Below are 21,670 nucleotides of genomic sequence, written 5' to 3'. Positions count from 1 at the left end.
CATGAGCAGCCAGATCCGTCAGCCAGCCATGAGCAGCCAGATCCGTCAGCCAGCCATGAGCAGCCAGATCCGTCAGCCAGCCATGAGCAGCCAGATCCGTCAGCCAGCCATGAGCAGCCAGATCCGTCAGCCAGCCATGAGCAGCCAGATCCGTCAGCCAGCCATGAGCAGCCAGATCCGTCAGCCAGCCATGAGCAGCCAGATCAGTTAGCCAGCCATGAGCAGCCAGATCAGTTAGCCAGCCATGAGCAGCCAGATCCGTTAGCCAGCCATGAGCAGCCAGATCCGTCAGCCAGCCATGGGCCGTCCCTCAGTCCGGAGCTGCAGTCCCTCAGTCCGGAGCTGCAGTCCCTCAGTCCGGTGCTGCCCCTTACCCTGGTGCTGCCCCTTACCCTGGTGCTGCCCCTTACCCTGGTACTGCCCCTTACCCTGGTACTGCCCCTGATCCTGGTACTGCCCCTTATCCTGGTACTGGACCTTAGTCCGGAGCTGTCCCTTAGTCTGGAACTGCCCCTTAATACAATGGGGTTAATGTGGAGGGGGGTCGTTTGGAGGAAGCCTAGGAGGTGGTTAGGTACTGTGGGGACCGCGACCAGAGCCGGAGCCGCCACCGTGGAGGGAAGCCCACCCAGAACTCCCCTAGACTGTGTATGGTGCGCCCGGAGTTCGCGCCTCAAGGGGGGGGTTATGTCACGCCCTGGCCTTAGTATTCTTTGTTTTCTTTATTATTTTAGTTAGGTCAGGGTGTGACATGGGGAATGTTTATGTTTTGTTGGTGTTGGGTGTTTATATGGTAAAGGGGTTATGGGGTGTAGTATATGGTTTTGTGTTGAGTGTAGATGTCTAGCGTTGTCTATGTTGGTTAGTTATCTAGGAGAGTCTATGGTTACCTGAATGAGTTCCCAATTAGAGACAGCTGATTTCGGTTGTCTCTGATTGGGAGCCTTATTTAGGGTAGCCATAGGCTCTCATTGGTTGTGGGTAATTGTCTATGTAGAACGTTTGTAGCCTGTATGTATGTGCACATCGTTTGTAGCTTCACGGTCGTTTTGTTGTTTTGTTAGTTTGTATAGAGTTTTGTGTCGTGTTCATCTTCGTGGTGTTAATAAAAGAAGATGGCTTATTTTCCAACTGCTGCATTTTGGTCCGTCAATCCGCCACACGATCGTGACACATCTAAGGTACCTAGTAGTTACTCTAGTTCCTGGAATTTATAATCTGCACTCAAACTTTTGACCTTTTGAATTAGGCGAATTCCTGAATATATCAAAATGGAAATGGGAGGTCACCAAGAGTTTATATGAACTTTTCTTGAACCATCTCTGTGATGGGAAATATAGTTCAGTAGCTAGCAACACCTTCTGTCTCTAGCATGACTCAGGCTACAGTTCTTAGACTGGGCTGTCTGTAACCGGATACTGCGGTTGGAGGTCCTTTGATAACTGATTAGGTTTTAAGTTGTTCTCCTACTTTAAGTCCTAACTGAGGGAGCGAGTCAGCATCAGACAAGGCTTGTTGGAGATGACAGAGGTGTCTGTGTGTGTGTGCGCAAGTGACAAAAAAACGGCCGGACAAAAAGTCACAGACAACACACATCCCCCACAACACACTGAGGCTGGCTGATGGCCTGCTGCTAAATTCAACTGGAACTCTCCGTCTTTTCTCCTCTGCCTCAAACTCCAATAAAAGTTTAAGTGATCATCCATAATTCAGATTTACATAACCCATCCACAGACTGGCTGATTGCCAAGTTCAACATGTGCTACTGACAGAACCAGAGACAGGCAAAATTTGCCATCTAAGTATGCTTCATTAGGCCTGTTGAATGGGTTTCATATTCAGCATTGAAAAGCTTTATTGTCCATTATATTGACATTTTTACTGTGTGTCATTGGATTTGATATTCAATGAAGAGGACATTTCCTGTCCATATAGAATGGATGTAAATAGTTGTTAAAGTGACTGTATTTTTGTACTAGAACATACTTTTCTTAATAAAACCTCACAGCATTTCCCTTCTCTCATCTGTCCTTTGTTTCTACTTTTATATTTTCACTCCATGTTATATGTTGTGTAATATAATTTACTTTCTGACATGCATCAACAATGTCATCATACATTTTTCCATCTAGCTATACACTGAGTGCACAAAACATAAAAAACGCCTTCCTAATATTGAGTTGCACTCCCTTTTGCCCTCAGAACAGCCTTAATTTGGCAGGGCATGGACTCTACAAGGTGTCGAAAGCGTTCCACAGGGATGCTGGTACATGTTGACTCCAATGCATCCCACAGTTGTGTCAAGTTGGCAGGATGTCCTTTGGGTGGTGGACCATTCTTGATACACACAGGAAACTGTTGAGCGTGAAAAACCCAGCAGCGTTGCAGTTCTTGACACAAACCAGTGCACCTGGCAGCTACTACCATACCCCGTTCAAAGGCAGTTAAATATTTTGTCTGTAGCCATGAAATGATTTGAAATGCTCACGTTTGTAGCCATGAAATGCTTTGAAAGGCTTGTCATGGCTCACATCAACACCATTATCCCAGAAACCCTAGACTCACTCCAATTTTGCATACGACACCAACAGAGCCACAGATGATGCAATCTCTATTGCACTCCACACTGCCCTTTCCCACCTGGACAAAAGGAACACATATGTGAGAATGCTGTTCATTGACTACAACTCAGCATTCAACACCATAGTGCCCTCAAAGCTCATCACTGAGCTAAATACCCTGGGGCTAAACACCTCCCTCTGCAACTGGATCCTGGACTTCCAGATGGGCCGCCCCAGGTGGTAAGGGTAGGTAACAACACAACCACCACTCTGATCCTCAACACTGGGGCCCCTCAGGGGTGCATGCTCTGTCCCCTCCTGTACTCCCTGTTCACTCATGACTGCACGGCCAGGCACGACTCCAACACCATCATAAAGCTTGCTGATGACACAACGGTGGTAGGCCTGGTCACCCACAACAATGAGACAGCCTATAGGGAGGAGGTCAGAGACCTGGCCGTGTGGTGCAAGGACAACAACCTCTCCCTCAACGTGAGCAAGACAAAGGAGATGATTGTGGACTACAGGAAAAAGAGGACCGAGCACGCCCCCCATTCTCAGCGACGGGCTGCAGTGGAACAGGTTGAGAGTTTCAAGTTCCTTGGCGTCCACATCACCAACAAACTAACACACAATGACATATTGACTCTGTACCGGTACCCCCTATATATAGCCCCGCTATTGTTTTTTACTGCTGCTCTTTAATTATTTGTCGTTCTATCTCTTACTTCTTTTAGGGGGGTATTTTCTTAAAACTGCATTGTTGGTTAAGGGCTTGTAAGTTAGCATTTCACTGTAAGGTCTACCTGTTGTATTCGGCGCTGTCACGTTCCTGACCTGTTTTCTGTTGTTTTGTATGTGTTTAGTTGGTCAGGGCGTGAGTTGGGGTGGGCATTCTATGTGTTGTGTTTCTATGTTGGGTTTAATGTGTTGCCTGATATGGTTCTCAATTAGAGGCAGGTGTTTGACGTTTCCTCTGATTGAGAACCATATTAAGGTAGGCTGTTCTCACTGTTTGTTTGTGGGTGATTGTCTTCCGTGTCTGTGTATGTTGCACCACACGGGACTGTTTCGTTTTCGTTTGTGTATGTAGTCTGTTCCTGTTCGTGCGTTCTTCGTGTTTATGTAAGTTCACATGTTCAGGTCTGTCTACGTCGTTTTGTTGTTTTATAATTTTCAATAGTGTTTTTCGTGTCCGTCTTCGTCTGTAAATAAATCATTATGGATTCAACCTACGCTGCATTTTGGTCCGACCCTTACTCCTCCTCGTCCGAGGAGGAGGCATTAGACGAACGTTACAGGCGCATGTGACAAATAGAATTGTATTTTATTTGAATGGCACACATACCAAATCCATGTCTCAATTGTCTCAAGGCTTAAAAATCCTTATTTAAACATTAAACCTAACATCCCAAGACCTCCATGGTTGGTGGTGAACCTCAAAGCAGCATCATGGAGGATGGATAAGAGCTGTGTGTCTGTGTGTGTCTCCATGTTTAGAGATACAACAACACCAGCACTGCCACTGTCAGCTGTGTGTCTGTGTGTGTCTGCATGTGCACGCGTGTGTTTGTGTGGACACTTGTCTGTCATGTGTGTTTGTCCTTGTCTGTCCGTGTCTGTATCTGTGAATCCGCAAGCGTGTGTGTGTCACAGGAGGGTGCTGAGGGGAGGAGGGGTCATAATAATGTCGGGAATAGAGTGAATGGTATCGAAACATGGGTTTGATACCATTCCATGTAATCCGTTCCAGCCATTACAGTGAGCCATCCTCCCCAATTAAGGTGCCACTGGCCGCCTGTGGTGTGTGTGTGTTCGTCCTTCTGTGTGCATGTTTGTGTGTGTGTGTGTGTGTTCGTCTGACTCTGTGTGAGTGAAAAAACACCACTGCTGGGCGTGTTGACTGATTGGCCCGTAGAGGTGTGTTTGTGTATTTGATGTGAGGTTCAGGTGATTGGAGGTGTGTGTGGATAAAATAGAAAGCACTGTGGAGGTGGGAATATTGTGGCTGAGCGGGAGTTCTGAGTGCTGCTGGGATCCCAGCTCATCTGGATTCCATCGTGTTTCTCTGGGTCTGTACGGCACAGTGGAGGGCATGCAGCAAGGTTAGCTGATCAATAGAACCTGACAATAAACCTACCTCCAGCACACACTGAGTAGGCATAGCTGGAGGTCTACCTTTCCACTTGTTGCAGTCAATGTTGGCTGGTTACAGATCTGTTTGTGCTTTCTTGCCAACTCATATGGTCCTGTGGCCATTGTCATGCTACAATTACCAGGTAAAGTTGGCAAGAAAGCATAAAAAGATCTGGAACCAGGCTAAATCAATGTTAGGAAGAGTCAGATAACTTTCTGGTGCCTCATGATGGCCCTGGATGATAGAGATATAATCATATAGAATATAAATATTTAACGACTTATGGTGCCTTGAGTAGAGACAAATAATTAAAAGTCCAATTCCAGCCACAGAACAGTGAGTAATTTTCAAACCACAATTATATGAAATGTATTTTTGCTGATTTTGAAAACCTATTCATTTGAGTGACCTTGATGAGTGTGATATGTGTTCAGTAAACCATTACTTAAGTCCAATGTAACTGCTGCAATGCACCCCTCAATTATTAAATGGATGAAGCGATTCTTCCAAACCAAAACGCGATAGAAAACGTACCAGTTCTGATGCATCACCTTTAGTGTGAGAGATAAAAGCCGTACAGAGTCAAAAGAGACACGGAGAACGAAGGAAAGAAACACAAAGAGACTAACAAGAATGAGCGAAAGATGGAGAGAATGAGACAGATAAAGAAAGGAGAAAGGAAGCGAGAGGGAGATGGCAGACAGTAGAAAAAATATTGGTAGAGATGAATGGATTTTAAAGGTCAGCGCAGCGTACTGTATAATTCAACACATAGATGTGATTGATGTCAGTGCTCTAGCAGCATTCACACAATGCTATTACAACATTCCTACAACGCTCTCTCGATATTCCTGGGAGCTCTGGCCACAGTGGCTTTGGCTTGGACATGCAGAGAGTGTTGGTTTTGTGAAGAGAAGTGCAAGGGGTGCCGTCTTTGATGTAGGATAGAAAATCCAGGTGAACGTGGTGTCTCAGTCTCTGTTGCTTTGTCCTATAGCTCCAGGTCCTCATCGATCTTGATAAGGACAGACTGACTGGATTATTTCATAGAACAATGTGGCGGTAATTTACTCTGCCTATCCACAAGGATCATACGTGTTCACAGTTTTTTTTACAAAGAAAGACCGGTTTAGTGGTATTGGGTATCTGATTTACTTTATGGGTGTATGTATGGTGGCCATTTTGGTGTCAGAAATATTTTCTAGAGCCTGGGGCTGGTCTAGTGGGTTGTGCTGCTGCCAGGCACATGCAGCACGTATAACATACATGTCAGCGTGATATTGAATCCCACTGCCCCCAGTCTGTCCATCTATCTATGTATCTCTCTCCACCTCGCTCGAGGCCTAGAAGTGTACTACAATGGATATTTTTACACAGGCAGCCCAAATCTATTCCTACTAATTGGTCTTTTGACTAATCAGATTGACTAATAGCACTGCATGTGTCAACGCAGCCAATGTGGTGCACAAAATGTGGCTATCTGGTTCTCTCCCCTCCAATCCAAGCTTCACTATCCATTTCATTTAGTATCATTGCACACTCTGTCTAGGAAACTGCCATTTTTTATGTACATTTTTAACTGATAGAACATTGGGTGAAACCTTCTACCCCTCTCCCCCGGTCCGCTGTCCACCTCCCAACGTGCTCTCTGTCCCCGCCCAGTGCTTATGCTGGGCCTGTCCCTCTACTCCTGCTGGAGGAGACACAAGGGCCTGAAGGAGGGAGTCTACCACGTATCTGCACACCACGGAGAATGGGATGACATCCGAGAGAACGTGCTCAACTATGACGAGGAGGGTGGAGGGGAGCAGGACCAGGTACAGATACAGACTCTGAATCCCCGTATATCCTTCAACACAACTACCATTACCTCTCCATAACCTATGAGTCATAAGACCACTACAATACAGAATACAGTGGAATACAACTTGATCGATTCCCTTAGGGCAATTAGGATCACAACTCACAGACACAGGAGAAACCATACAAACCATAGATAAACAAACTGTATATAATTCAAGCAAGGCGTGGGAAGATTCACAGAGTCACAGTTTACGTAGTGAGTGTTCGTCTGGCAGCTCTACCAAAGCAGGTGGACTGGTGTTGGTAGAGGCTTGGAAATGAACACTAAAAGAACCATCCTAGCAGAATCATTAGGAAAATGATGTCAGAGACCAATACTCCTTAATAATGCCTCTATTTGCTTTAATAGCACTTTTTTCCCACTGCAATTAGATAATTAATTACAAGGCCAATCAATGGGGCTGTTGCTGCCAACATTGCCACTTAGGCCTCATGCTTTTGTCTTAGGTAGAATAAAAAATCCTCTCCAGTCAAAAGCACAGCAGACTGGCATTTTTCATAGTCAAATATTATTATAAATTCGGGTCCTGCTGTTGAGTGTTTTCTTTGTCTATTAATCTCTTCGTTTTTATAAGCAGCTCATCTCTAATCAACTCTCTCTAATCTTCTTCATCTCTCTTTCTCTCTCTCTCTCTGTCTTTGTCTCTCCCTCTCTGTCTCTTTCCCTCTCTCACTCTCCAGAATGCCTTCAACATGGTGGAGTTACAGAGGTCTCTGCGGCCCAGTCCAGCCCAGTCACTGTGGTACAGCTACCCACAATGCATCATACCCTCATCCTACCCTCAGACAACCAAGCCCCCAGACACGAAGAATGGGACCAAACCAAAAGGACCAAACGGACCCAAAAACGGCAGCACAGCAATCGCCCTGCGCCTGGCCCACCCTCCGTCCGGCTCAGCCACCCTCACCTCTCCCATTGCAATGCGGCGTTCCCACAAGTCCCTGTCCTTCTCCAGTCAGGACCTGGCCCGCTACCTGTGTGAGGTCATCAGGGACACGGACCGCTCCCCGGGGGACAACCCCGGCTACATGACCTCACTGCGTCCCCTGTCCAATAAGGCGCAGCGTGGCAGGCTGGCCGTGCGCTCGCTCAGCTCCCTCAGCGATGAAGGTCAGGGGTCGGAGGTTAGGGTTCAGGGGGGTCAGGAGAGCCTGAAGTGTCAGAGATCCCAGAGCCCACGGCTGGACAGGCTCAAAGGCTTGCGAGCTGTTGCCAGTGAACTCAGAGTGGACGGTGCTGTGGACTCTGCTGCCGCCAAGAACACAGAGGACAAAGTGAAGGATAGAGAGTGCAGGGCGCAGCCTAACTGTGAGAAGAGCGGATGAGACTGGAGTCAGAATACAAAAGGTTGGAATTCACACTTGGATACTGAGTTCAAGGATATTGAGAAGAGGACGTTCAAAGGCAGCATCTCAAAAATTGGAAGTTGTGAGATGTTCATATCGTTTAATCCAATGATGGTGTTGGGGGAAAAACCAAAGGAGAAGAAATATTTAAGAAATGTACATTTCTGATTTGTAACCCCTTTGAAAAGTATTCTATGGGTGGATTGTGGGAAAAATGTGACGCTTTAACTTGATATTATATATTTTACAACCAATCTGGAAAAGTATAACCTTTTTCTTGGCAATGCCCTGTATATACTCCATATGGAAAGCACCTTTTGATCCTTTGGTAACACCAAAATTGCATTCATTTTGAACAGAAAGCCTCACAAAAAAATATGTAAAAGAAGGCAAAAGTATTTGTTGATCATTATCGTAATATAAATTCTGTGGAAGAAAAAAAAAATGTTTGTTTTGATTGAATTCTATTTAAATAAATATCTTTGATAATATTTTAGTTATCAAATTGTTTCCTTAAAGAAATCAAAAAAGATTTCGGAATTTATGTTAGTGATAATATAAGCCAATTACTATCTTTGAAGTTCTTTTTTTGATCAAATGTATTTTTTTCACCATCCCATTTTCTTTATCAAAAGCTATGCTGGGTAAATGCATGCCTGTAATCCTCAGCAAGTTAAGTACCTCAATACAGACTTGTCATGCTCTACATCTTATTTACTGATTCATAATGGCATCTAAATAGTATATGCTATTAAAACCCACTTGTCTAGACTGGAAAGTGTTTGGGTTGAGAACCAGGACCAGTATGTCCCAATATCTTGACTCTGACTACCTCAATCCCCTGCTTATTGTCTCTCAAACTCATCATCAACCATGAACACGGGCTGTTGACCCGGGTTAGAACTCTGAAATTCAGCTGAAAAAGATGCTAGCATTGCTATAAAAGGAAGCTTAGAATCCAACACAACATGGACAAGGTAAGAACCCAGAAAACACAACCACCACACAACGTCACCTTCAACATTGTGGGACTTAAGGGTTTGAAAAGAAATCCACTGTCCAACATGTGACTCTAGCAGCTAGCAACAAGCAACACTATATTAAAATATGATGATGATTATGATAATAGGGCGGCAGGTAGCCTAGTGGTTAGAGCGTTGTGCCTGTTACCGAAAGGATGCTAGATCGAATCCCCGAGCTGACAAGGTAAAAATCTGTCATTCTGCCCCTGAACAAGGCAGTTAACCCACTGTTCCTAGGCCGTCATTGTAAATAAGAATTTGTTCTTAAGTGGCTTGCCTAGTTAAATAAATAAATACATAAAAAATGATAATGATGAGTTCATTCCTGCTCCATAATTAATCATTCATGTCCTGTACCCAAACCTTGTTGACCCTTTGGAATTCTCTGAGATGCACTTAAAAAGTCTGTAGCTCCCGGTGAACTGACCTCTTCAATCCTCAATTGCCCTGCAGGACTTGAGTTAAAGGCGGTGGCAGTGGGGCTCATCGTAGGGGAAGGAAGCAGTGCTGCCTTCATAGAAATATAATTACTAAAATGGACCAAAGCCCCTCAGACCACAGCAATTTGACTGCATCCTCAGGAGTAACTCTAATTCTGTTACTTTTGTGCTGCTCTTGATAAGTGTACCAACCTGCTTAAAACAACAGTTTGTTTAGGGATGCATGAGCTCTAGAGGAGGCCTTTCATCTGCCGTCTAGACATGGAACATGTGCTTAGCCATGTCAGTGATGTCACACGTAATGAATGGCCTTGCTTTGAAGCACGCATAGACCCATAAGCCTTGGAGCCAGACAAATTATAAAAGCAGAATTCAGACGGAAATAGCGCCTTCAAGTTCAAACATCCCCAAGACTTATGTAGCTACAACATAAGCCTTGCTACTGTAACACATTGTTACCAAGCAGCATCTCTGTCTTGAGCTCAGTCTTGAATCTGCCTCTTACCATACCCCCATCTAGTGGTAACTTCTTAGAATGCAATTTCCTCATAATTTGTTCTTCAACACATGCAGTTGTCCAATTGACCACTACGTGGCAGTGCTAGTCCATGAACTAGACAGCCGGATCAGGAGTGAGCCTGTAAGAGTAACAAAATATGTCTCCCCAAATGTTGAAGTTATGTATGTACAGAAAGACATGTCTAGACAAAGGTATATTTTTATATTTAAAGCCATCGTACCAGATCCAAATGGTTTCATTCCAAAGGTTTACGTCAACATAAATCCCTGGCGTTCCCGATTGTAGGCCTCTAGATGCAAGCCAGGATATCTCTTAAAACAGTTTAACTGATCCATCAGAAAGGGGCAGTATCTTGGTCGCTCAGGTGATGTGCTACAGCAAGACTATCAAGTTGATGAGATCTCAGTAAAAAATGGACAGGGAGAAGAGAGAAACGTGTGAGAGGGGAAGTGGGTAGGGAGGAAGTGGAGGAGGAGAGGGGAGGGCTGCTGCTTGATGTGACAGCTGGAGATTGTGGGAATGAGGGGTGACCTAGCCAGAGCCCCAGCCAGTCAGTCAATAGACACTCCCACAGACTGTGTGCCCCCTACTCACCCCTGTGTCATCACACTGTGTGTGTGCTTGCATGTTTGTGCGTGCAAATGTTTACATATATCCCCAGGCTATGGATCCAGGGATGTGACATTACGAAGGCCCCCTGTGTCAGTCGTGCAAAAAAGTGGGATGCGTGTCAGCTCTACTGACAAATGCACTCATCCTCCTGCCTGCCTGCTAACGCCGGCTGCAAATGCGGGACATGTCTTCTGACAGAGCGACACAGCGACAAGGCCTACACGACAACACAGTGACAGTCAGACAAAACACAAGCAGTCAGGTTTGATATGAGGGGCTCACAGGCAAGACACAAGGGTTGGTGGACATGCTGGGAGGGTGAGTGAAAGTCACTCTGACATCAACACATCTGGAGACACAGTGCTGTACACTGGCCCAGCTGCACTTTACTGACATCCCTTTGTTCTCATAGGAGAGGCCCACTATCAAGAAGTTTTCATAAGAATTTAGGGTATTTGCTTTGTATGGAAGAGGACCGATAAAGGTAATCCACAGACTGTAGATCTGAGTTGCAGATCTACAGTGTATAAGGGATGTTTACAGTCATGTCATACTGTATCTCTGTGTGTATGTCTGGCAATACGTCTACAGATGGCAGTCTAATCCACATCTGAGTGTCACACAACGGCTCTGTGCTTCCCAATATGTCCTCAATATTTTTCACGCTCGGAAACTTTACCAGCGTGGCTGAGCTCTAACATTCCCTCTGCTCTGCAATGTTGTACCAACGATGTTATTGGGATTGTCTAATGACACAAGCCTGATTGATTCTAGAAGCAGCTTGTATTCATTATACAGTATCTCCTCAGGCTAGCTGTGAATATCCAAAGAGTTAGCGTTCACTTCTGTAGTAAACCACCGTTGGATATCCCCCTCATTTCTCAGAAGAGTTTTGCATTTCATCCTTTTCCAACGCTTCTTGATTACTTCAGATTCATTATTATGAGAGTGGTGTTGTCGATAAGCTCCATGTCTGTCTGTCGATGTCGAATGTGAGACATTCTGTTGTCAAGTTCAGTAAGAACACATTGGTGTCGAAAGTGAAACATTCTGTTGTCTCACGTAACGTACCATTTTGTGGTTACGCAGCACAGCCATCGGTCATGGAAGAAGAGGAGGGAGGAGAGGAAGAGAGGAGGAGAGGAGGAGAGGACAGGCGGTTGGGCCTGACAGATGGGCTTAGTGAGTGAATCATTGACAGATTCCTGCTCACGGATGCTGGGGCCATCAATAGCTCAAAGCCCCCGTGATGAATTACTGTAGAAAAACAATGCTGACCGAGCAAATGCGCTTTTACTGTTTTCTTTATCGCTTTGGTGCAATTTTCACAAGTATGTGGTACATTTTCACAACTCTTAGTACAAAACTCAAAACAGACCATTTTAAAAAGCTAAGCACATTTTCAATTGACACTAAGTACAACACACAAAATCATACAGTCACTTTTTCATCAAACTTTCACAAAAAAAGGTGTTTCATCTAGAAATACATTGCAATACACATTCATAAAAAGTAATAGACTTTCACAATACAATGCTCAAATAACTTTTGATAATATTATTTTCTCTTCCGTTAAAACACATTTTACTATTTTACTTAATCTGATTGCGCTTGATTGATGATCACTTAAACATTTTGCCAACAAGGTAACCTGCCTAAATGACTATCACTATGTAGCACTCACATCTGTAATTATGTAGTGCTTTGAAAGGCTGGTCATGACCCACAACACCATCATCCCAGACACCCTGGACCAACTCCAATTCGCGTACCGCCCCAAAAGATCCGCAGATGACACAATCTCAATTGCACTTCACACTGCCCTCTCCCACCTGAACAGGAGGGGAAATAACTAGTGAGAATGCTGTTCATAGACTACAGGTCAGTGTTCAACACCATAGTCTCCTCCAAGCTCATCACCAAGCTGGAGACCCTGGGACTTAACCCGGGACTTCCTGACGGGCCGGCCCCAGGTGATTGAGGTCAGGCGACAACACCTCTGCCACGCTAACCCTCAACACTAGGGCCCCTCAAAAGTGTGTGCTTAGTCCCCTCCTGTACTCCCTGTTCACCCATGAGTGCGTGGCCATGTATGACTTTTTTTCATCATCAAGTTTGCTGACGACACGGTGGTAGGCCTGATCACCGACGGCGATGACTCAGCCTACAGGGAGGAGGTCAGAGACTTACCAGTGTGGTGCCAGGACAACAACCTCCACCTCAACGTCAGTAAGACCAATGAGCAGATCATGAACTATATGAGAAAGAGGGGAAAGAACGCCCCCGTCCACATCGATGGGGCTGTTGTACAACTGGTCAAGTTCCTTGGCATACACATTACTAAGGACTTAACATGGTCCACACACACCGGCACATTCGTGAGGAGGGCACTGCAGCGCCTCTCCCCCCTAAGGAGGCTGAAAGGATTTGGCATGGGCGCTCAGATCCTCAAAAAGTTCTACAGCTGCACAATCGACAGCATCTTGATTGGCTGCATCATTGCTTGGTATGGTAAATGCACCGCCCTTGACCGCAAAGCGCTACTGAAGGTGATGCCAACAGACCAGTACATAACTGGGGTCGAGCTCCCTGCCATCCAAGACCTCTATATCAGACGTGTCAGAGGAATGCCTGAAGAATTGCCAAAGACTCCAGCCACCCAAGCCATAGACTGTTCGCTCTGATACCGTCTAGCAAAAAGCTTCGAGACAGCTTCTACCCCCAAGCCATAAGACTGCTAAATAGCCAGACGCTAAATAGTCAATTAATGGTACCTGAACTATCTTCACTGACTCTATCTTGCACTGACCCTACGTACACTCACTAGACTATATATACAAACTATACACACACTCACACATACTACATTGACAATCTCACACAAAACCCAAAGATATTCACATACACTACACACAGCTGCTACTCTGTTCTTTATTTTTACTTGTATAATTATCTATTCTGATGCCTAGTCACTTTACCCTGCCTTCATGTATATTGAACAAAAATATAAAATGCAAAACGTAACAATTTAAACTATTTTACTGAGTTAAAGTTCATACAGTATATGGAAATCAGTCAATTGAAATCAATTCATTAGGCATAATCTATGGATTTCACATGACTGGGCAGGGTCGCAGCCACTTGGGAGCCAGGCCCAGCCAATCAGAATGAGTTTTCCCCCACAAAAGGGCATTATTACAGACTTAAATACTCCTCAGTTTCATCAGCTGTCTGGTTGGCTGGTCCCAGATGATCCCGCCGGTGAAGAAGCCGGATGAGAAGGTCCTGAGATGGCATGGTTACACATGGTGTGCGGTTTTGAGGCCGGTTGGACATACTGCCAAATTCTTTCAAACGACTTTGGAAGCAGCTTATAGTAGAGAAAATAACATAAAATTCTCTTGCAACAGCTCTGGTGGACATTCCTGCAGTCAGCATGCTAATTGCACCCTCCCTCAAAACTTGAGACATCTGTGGCATTGCGTTGTGTGACAAAACTACAAATTTTAGAGTGGCCTTTTATTGTCCCCAGCATAAGGTGGACCTGTATAATGATCATGCTGTTTAATTAATCAGCTTCTTGATATGCCACACCTGTCACGTGGATAGATTATCTGGGCAAAGGAGAAATGTTCACTAACAAGGATGCAAACTAATTTGTACAGAACATTTGAAAGAAATAAGGTTTTTGTGCGTATGGAACATTTCGGGGGTCTTATATTTCAGCTCATGAAACATGGGACCAACACTTTACATGTTGCGTTTATCATTTTTGTTCCATATAGTTTCTAGTATCTAGCTTGTGGGCCGTTTTGAGTGTGTGTGTTTGTGCACGTGCGTGTGCATGTGTGTGGGCGCACATGCATTAGAGAGCATAACTAATTCATAACTAATGAAATGGGAGGAAACAGCACAATCCTAATTTGTGCTGGAGAGAGTTATGTTCTGTGTGTTCCTAAAAGGAGAGGGAGAAAACCTCTACTTAATCTCTCTTGAGCTTCCTGACCTCTCTCTCTCTCCTGTTTCCTTTCCTTCAGAGACTGCTCTGCACATTGTTTCCTCTCTCGCATAACAAACCAGTGCTACACTAGGTGCTGGGCTAAACAAAGGCTCTGACCCTACAGGGATCCATGCCAGTTCACTCAGAGCGACCGTCTCATTCCTTCAAGAGGTGACTTAAATAAATGACATGGCCCATATGTCTCAGTAGCATTCTCTCTCCAGACTACTGCAGAGGGAGCCCTGCCCAGGCTGCCTGCAGCCTCTTTTGTCTCAGCATCAAGAGGGAGTTACACAGTGAAATAAACACAATAACAGACCCGTAGCTGAAGTCCCAACAATATGTATGTGACAAACTGTATTATTGTGTTTCATAAATATTTTAAATTGCTCAAAATGATTCATTGTAAATGTTTAATCAATGTCTCTGCTTCCTCATCTCACTGAACTCTCACTGAGTACGTTCCTTTTGGCAATGCTGAGACACTCAGCTCTCTCTCTCTCTCTCTCTCTGCCCCTCACTCCCCACCCTCTCTCTCTGTCTTGCAGACAACAGTAAATCCTGGTGTCTACCTGTGTCTGTGGGTTGGCCCTGCCATGTCCCAGGCGTCTTGTCGCCTGTCAGAGACAGCCGGCTGCAGACAGGGATGGCATGACCAGGGCAGTGGAGGGAGGGTCAGCAGCCGTCAGTGTTAGAGACAAACAGACAGAGAGACATATGTGACAGGGATCTCCCAGTCTGGCTGTCTGTCTGTCTGCCCACTTCATCTGTCGACAGGGGGCCACCTCTGCATTTATGCTAAAAATGATTGTTTAACTTTACGAATGGCACCCCATAGCGTTATACCAAAATAGCTTGAAATATTCATTATATTATCTTCAATTGATCTTTGTGGATTCGCTTCACCCTCTCCTCCTGAAAATATTGTCTACACAGGTCTTCTTTCAACATGAGATCAAATGGATCTCAACGTCAACATGGTATGTGTTTCAGCTATTGTTTCAGACATAGCCCTGTACCGTTAAGGTCATATGTGTGTCTAGTTATCCCTAAACCACCCCCTGCCCACACACCATGTCCAGTTTGACAGGTGACATTTTGAGTTCCACAGGAGATGTGTGTTGCCATTTGTATTGCTGGCAGGGTCACAGACTGCAGTATGACCTGTTGGCGGGAGGGACACAGAGAGATACTAATCTCCTATCAAATCAATACAGGACACAAAGATCTACAGAGATAGGTCATTGACTTCTGTCAATCCATTGTGTTTGTCATGTGGTAATTACCTGCCCCTCGCAGTGTGTCTATGTGATAAAAAAAACACAAGGAGTGAGAGGCTGAGGCTGGAGGTTTGTAAACAGAATTTTCCTGAAAGTGACTCAGTTCAATCAAACCTACAATGTGTACTCTTAGAAAAAAGGGGCTAGGGGAAAGAGGGGTAAATTGAGCAAAATGGGTAAGTTGAGCCAAAGGGTTAGTTGAGCCACCCCTTGTTTTTAGGAAATCATACACAAAAATTATATTTTGACAAAATATTTAGGAATAGGTCATTATGTCATGGAGTCTGTGAAGGAAGAAACCACATGGAAAAAGTGGTAAATTAGGTCCAAAAAACATATTTAGTTAGATGTTTCATGATGCTTGTATCTAAACCAAAGTAGATGCTTTTATGATTGTTCTATAGTTTGGGTCTATGAGCTTCAATATGATGACCTAAACATAGCAGGAAAGTGCATCCTTGTAGCTGTGTTGGCTTCTTTTTTGGACAAGCAATATTTTCAAAACTGTAATGTTTACATGAATTCAAATTATTACTAGGGGTAAACAAAATCCAGAAATATATGTAGATAACCTTGTTAGAAAGAATACTATATTTCCCTTGAGGGAGTGATGCTGAACGTAAAAAATGGCTCAACTTACCCCACTCTCCCCTACCGAGAATCATAAAAAAAAATATTTGTGTCTCTCTGTAGTAGAAGCAGGTTGACGTTTATTTTGATGAATCTTGTGCTGGAGGCAGAGTTAAGCGATTTCCACTAGATGGGCCCAGCTGCAAAGTCAGATTTGGCTATACTGTATATTGTAAAAATTCATGATTTTGTTTAGCTTTTTTGTCTTAATTTAAGGTTAGGGTTAGTCATAAGGTTAGCAGTGTGGTTAAGGTTAGGATTAGGCATAAGGTTAGCAGTGTGGTTAAGGTTAGGGTTAGGCATAAGGTTAGCAGTGTGGTTAAGGTTAGGGTTAGGCATAAGGTTAGCAGTGTGGTTAAGGTTAGGGTTAGGCATATGGTTAGCAGTGTGTTAAGGTTAGGGTTAGGCATTAGGTTAGCAGTGTGGTTAAGGTTAGGGTTAGGCATAAGGTTAGCAGTGTGGTTAAGGTTAGGGTTAGTCATAAGGTTAGCAGTGGGGTTAAGGTTAGGGTTAGTCATAAGGTTAGCAGTGTGGTTAAGGTTAGGGTTAGTCATAAGGTTAGCAGTGCTGTTAAGGTTAGGGTTAGTCATAAGGTTAGCAGTGTGGTTAAGGTTAGGGTTAGGCATTAGGTTAGCAGTGTGGTTAAGGTTAGGGTTAGGCATAAGGTTAGCAGTGTGGTTAAGGTTAGGGTTAGTCATAAGGTTAGCAGTGGGGTTAAGGTTAGGGTTAGTCATAAGGTTAGCAGTGTGGTTAAGGTTAGGGTTAGTCATAAGGTTAGCAGTGTGGTTAAGGTTAGGGTTAGTCATAAGGTTAGCAGTGTGGTTAAGGTTAGGGTTAGGCATAAGGTTAGCAGTGTGGTTAAGGTTAGGGTTAGTCATAAGGTTAGCAGTGTGGTTAAGGTTAGGGTTAGTCTTTGTTGGTATTTGGTATTTGTTTTATTAGTCCATTGTTGACATAGTCCAAAATGCATCATATGGAGATGATTTATGTATTTTGAAAGTTACATATCTTGAAAACTTGATTGCTGACAACAATGGACAAATGAAACAAATACCAAAATATCTTTAAAACATTTTTAGGTGGAGTTTTCCTTTAAGGTCTCAAAATGGCCCCTAGAACATATCAATGGTTAAACAATAAGCACACAATACAGAGAATGTTACAAATATATTGAGCCTTTTATTCCAAAACAGTCACACTATTGTAATAGTGTAATCTGTCATTTAAAACACACTTTATGCTGATTAAAATAACGTTTTAGTCTGAAAATGCAAAGATAAGCGTTTCTTGGCAGTGACTTTTCTACCAAAACAAAAGTGTGGATTCCAGTCACTCCTTAGACCAGTCTAAATCGGTTAACCCAGAACAAAAATCTTGCATGATTTAGTCAGCAGCAAAATTAAATTCTGGGTCCATATGTTTTATAAATTGGGAGTTCTTGGTTGTGAAGTTCATGCCATGTTCATGTGCTAGTCGGAACTTGAAAACTCTGAAATGTTTGACTTGCTACCTGGTTGAACGCAGCATGTGTATAACTACAAACAGTTAACTGGTTGAACGCAGCATGTGTATAACTACAAACAGTTAACTGGTTGAACGCAGCATGTGTATAACTACAAACAGTTAACTGGTTGAACGTAGCATGTGTATAACTACAAACAGTTAACTGGTTGAACGCAGCATGTGTATAACTACAAACAGTTAACTGGTTGAACGTAGCATGTGTATAACTACAAACAGTTAACTGGTTGAACGCAGCATGTGTATAACTACAAACAGTTAACTGGTTGAACGTAGCATGTGTATAACTACAAACAGTTAACTGGTTGAACGTAGCATGTGTATAACTACAACCAGTTAACTGGTTGAACGCAGCATGTGTATAACTACAAACAGTTACCTGGTTGAACGCAGCATGTGTATAACTACAAACAGTTAACTGGTTGAACGCAGCATGTGTATAACTACAAACAGTTAACTGGTTGAACGCAGCATGTGTATAACTACAAACAGTTAACTGGTTGAACGTAGCATGTGTATAACTACAACCAGTTAACTGGTTGAACGCAGCATGTGTATAACTACAAACAGTTAACTGGTTGAACGCAGCATGTGTATAACTACAACCAGTTAACTGGTTGAACGCAGCATGTGTATAACTACAAACAGTTAACTGGTTGAACGCAGCATGTGTATAACTATGAACGCAGCATGTGTATAACTACAAACAGTTAACTGGTTGAACGCAGCATGTGTATAACTATGAACGCAGCATGTGTATAACTACAAACAGTTAACTGGTTGAACGCAGCAAGTGTATAACTACAACCAGTTAGCAAGTCGTACATTTTTGAGTACCAACTAGCATTTGCTAACTAAGCACCACCTTCACCCAATCCTGGCAAATCCAAATAATCAGTGAGGAAAAGCCAAACACCGGCGCTGTTGCTGATGGTTTTCCTATGCATTCCATCCCGTTGTGACAGATTCTTTGGTTTACTGAAATAAAATCTGTCCACAAAAGATAGATGCTAGTCGGAACTCTGACATTTCAGACTTCCTAACTGATTGTAGTTATACATGTGCCGTGTTCAACCAGTTAGCAAGTTGGACATTTCCAAGTTTCCTAGTTCCGACTAGCATGTGAATGCGGCATAAGAGCAGTCCATAGACAGCTCAGGAAAGGAAACAAATATCTGAATACATTATTTCGCTGAACTATCCAATAATGTTTAAAGAGTTAGTACCTTTAAAGCCCCAGTGAAGGTGCAAACAAACAAAACCATGTGTGAAAATAGTCTGTGGTTAAAAGACTGAAGCACTGGGAGCATTTGAAGGTTATATAGTGTCTGTACAATTTCTACCTGCAAATCATACATGTAACATTTCTACCTCAATCATATCACTAATGAAAGACAAAAAATCCACAAGAGAAAAACTGACGGGTCTGGCCAGCTGTGTGTAGGCTACATCTCCCTGTTTAATGATTAGTTTGCGTTCGCAACGTTGACAACGTTAGCAAAACATTCACATTACAACTCTTTCTCAAGTGCTTGCAACAGTTGTCTCACAGTTTTTTGATATATTTCCTTTAACATGCTGTGTTGTGTGCTTATTCTTTTACCATTGATATGTCCTAGGCTATTTGAGACCCTAGTTAGTATCAGGTACTGCTGGAATGTCTACCAATGGCATGTCCATCTTTTTTTGTGAGAAATTACACTGGTCACTCAAAACATTTTTAAGAAGTATTTATAAAGTAGAAATAGCCCACACTTTAGATAAGGCCATGCTAAAAGACTTAACTAATGATTAGTAAATGGTTGAAAAGGACCCGTAGTTAACATCTTATGGAGTAATGATTAATAAATGATAAACTATTTACTAATACATCATGAATGCTTTATTACGTAGAGTTATTATAAAGTACTACCAGTTAAGGTTAGGGTTAGGTTTAAAATCCGATTTGACAACTAAACCCTCAAGTAAAACCTTAACGCCAGAATGGTTCTTTGAGGGTTCTTCGTTGGGTGAAAAAAGCTGAACCTGGAACCCGAAAAAGGTTCTAACCTACTTTCCACCCTGAAGGGCTCTGTGAAATAGTACAGACAAGTAGTCCCTCACCTGAAGATACATTCACATAGAGACCAGGCAGTATGCTATAGTAAACAAAGGTACTGTATAAACACTGCTGTGGCAGGACTGATTGAACACCAGCCTGGTAGCTAGTGTCTGTACAGTGATGTATGCTCGGTGCTGTGGAGGCCTATTGTCTGCTCAGCTCTAACTAGAAAGATGTATGTGAGGTACAGGGGAGAGGGGAGAAGGGAGATGACAGAATATGCAACAAGAAAAAAGACTTTGCTGCAGGGCACTGATTTTAATGATGAATATATTCATTATGGAATAGGGTAATTATGCTTTTGTTGTGGTGGAACGTACACATTCATCATGAATCCACCCTAGACCAAGTCTATTGTCCTCCTTTACAGCACCATCTTGGATGTAGCTTTTACACAATTGTAGGAATATACACACACACAAGCATATAATAATATATATACCCACACACTCCTAATGTTTTATTGCTACATTTTTCAAAATTGAGAGAAAATGAAAAAGGTTTTCCACCCAACCCCCCCCCCCCCCCCCCCCCCCCGAGCCTGTAATCAAACATTTTATGCTAATTGTATTTGTTTATGAGCAAATTAGCAAATTAATGGCAGGGATGCAAAACGAATGATGATGTGAGTGCACACAACATGATGAGATTCCTGAAGAATTCATTAGCTGTTTACAGGTAATTAGAGGCAATAATTAAGGTGATTAGTGTGAATGACACACACACTCACACACACAAACAAACACACACACACATGCGCACAAGCATGTTCACAAGCAAGCACAGATGCACGAACGAATGCACACACACACACACACACACTACATCAAAGGATCTAATTCGCCCCTGTACCTCCCTCCCTGGGTTTCTCAAAGTCTTAATGGAATGTGCTGACATAGCTGTCTGCTCTAAGGATGCAGTTCTTTTAGCCCCCTCTATATCCCTCATCACTCTTTTTCCTCCTAGTGCTCCCTCCTTTCCACCCTTCCCCTCCAGTACCAAATCCCTCACAGTGAGCAGAGTAGAAATCTGACACATGCAGATGGTATATATTGGCACACTAAAACTATTGCAGATCTATGCTCCTGTGGTACAGTATAGTAGCCTAAATCATTAAATCAACATCTCCAATCCCGTATCTCACAATAGACAATATCTCACTTCCCACCTGGGTCCAAGCCTCCAAGTCCTGTAACACACAACATAAAACCCAGTGATTATTTTATGGGGCGTAATTGGCCTGCAGTAGGTTCTGACTGTAACTGTGGCTCATTAGTGTCAGTGGGGGAATAATGACGCTGTAAAACCGAACGCTGTGACTGATGACCACATGGCACAGCCTCACACTGCTGATGTGGGGGGACTTTATAGTCTAATTCTGATGGGTTTATTATCTGGGTCCGTATTCATAAAGGGTCTCAGAGTAGGAGAGCTGATCTAGGATGAGTTGTTCCTTTTACATCAGAAATATTGACAAGGGGGATCTGGTCCTAGATCAGCACTGAATAGTCAAAACAAGAAAGAGAGCTAGCTGGAGATGGGTGAATCAATTTGTGCTGTGTTTAGGGTGAGTTTATTTATGATGGATCAAGACTGGCTTTGGCTGTGCACATTTGGAGAGCTAACTTTAGGTTTC

At 43.4% G+C, this 21,670-nt stretch overlaps 1 protein-coding gene across 1 annotated transcript in view; it reads left to right on the top strand.

Annotated features, from left to right (window-relative positions):
- The window catches only part of LOC129866846 (neural-cadherin-like), a 119,842-nt gene extending 110,601 nt beyond the window's left edge, over positions 1 to 9,241 (top strand). Inside the window, exons 32-33 of the mRNA XM_055939819.1 lie at positions 6,361 to 6,515; positions 7,243 to 9,241. Of these exons, the coding sequence (XP_055795794.1) occupies positions 6,361 to 6,515; positions 7,243 to 7,887 (800 nt within the window). The 3' untranslated portion in view covers positions 7,888 to 9,241. The remainder of the gene's footprint in view (positions 1 to 6,360; positions 6,516 to 7,242) is intronic.
- Positions 9,242 to 21,670: the final 12,429 nt, after the last annotated feature.

The sequence above is a fragment of the Salvelinus fontinalis genome, chromosome 12, assembly GCF_029448725.1.
Source record: "Salvelinus fontinalis isolate EN_2023a chromosome 12, ASM2944872v1, whole genome shotgun sequence".
Lineage (NCBI taxonomy): Eukaryota > Metazoa > Chordata > Actinopteri > Salmoniformes > Salmonidae > Salvelinus > Salvelinus fontinalis.
Note: the sequence above shows the minus strand (reverse complement) of the source record. Positions and strands in the feature narration are given on the sequence as shown.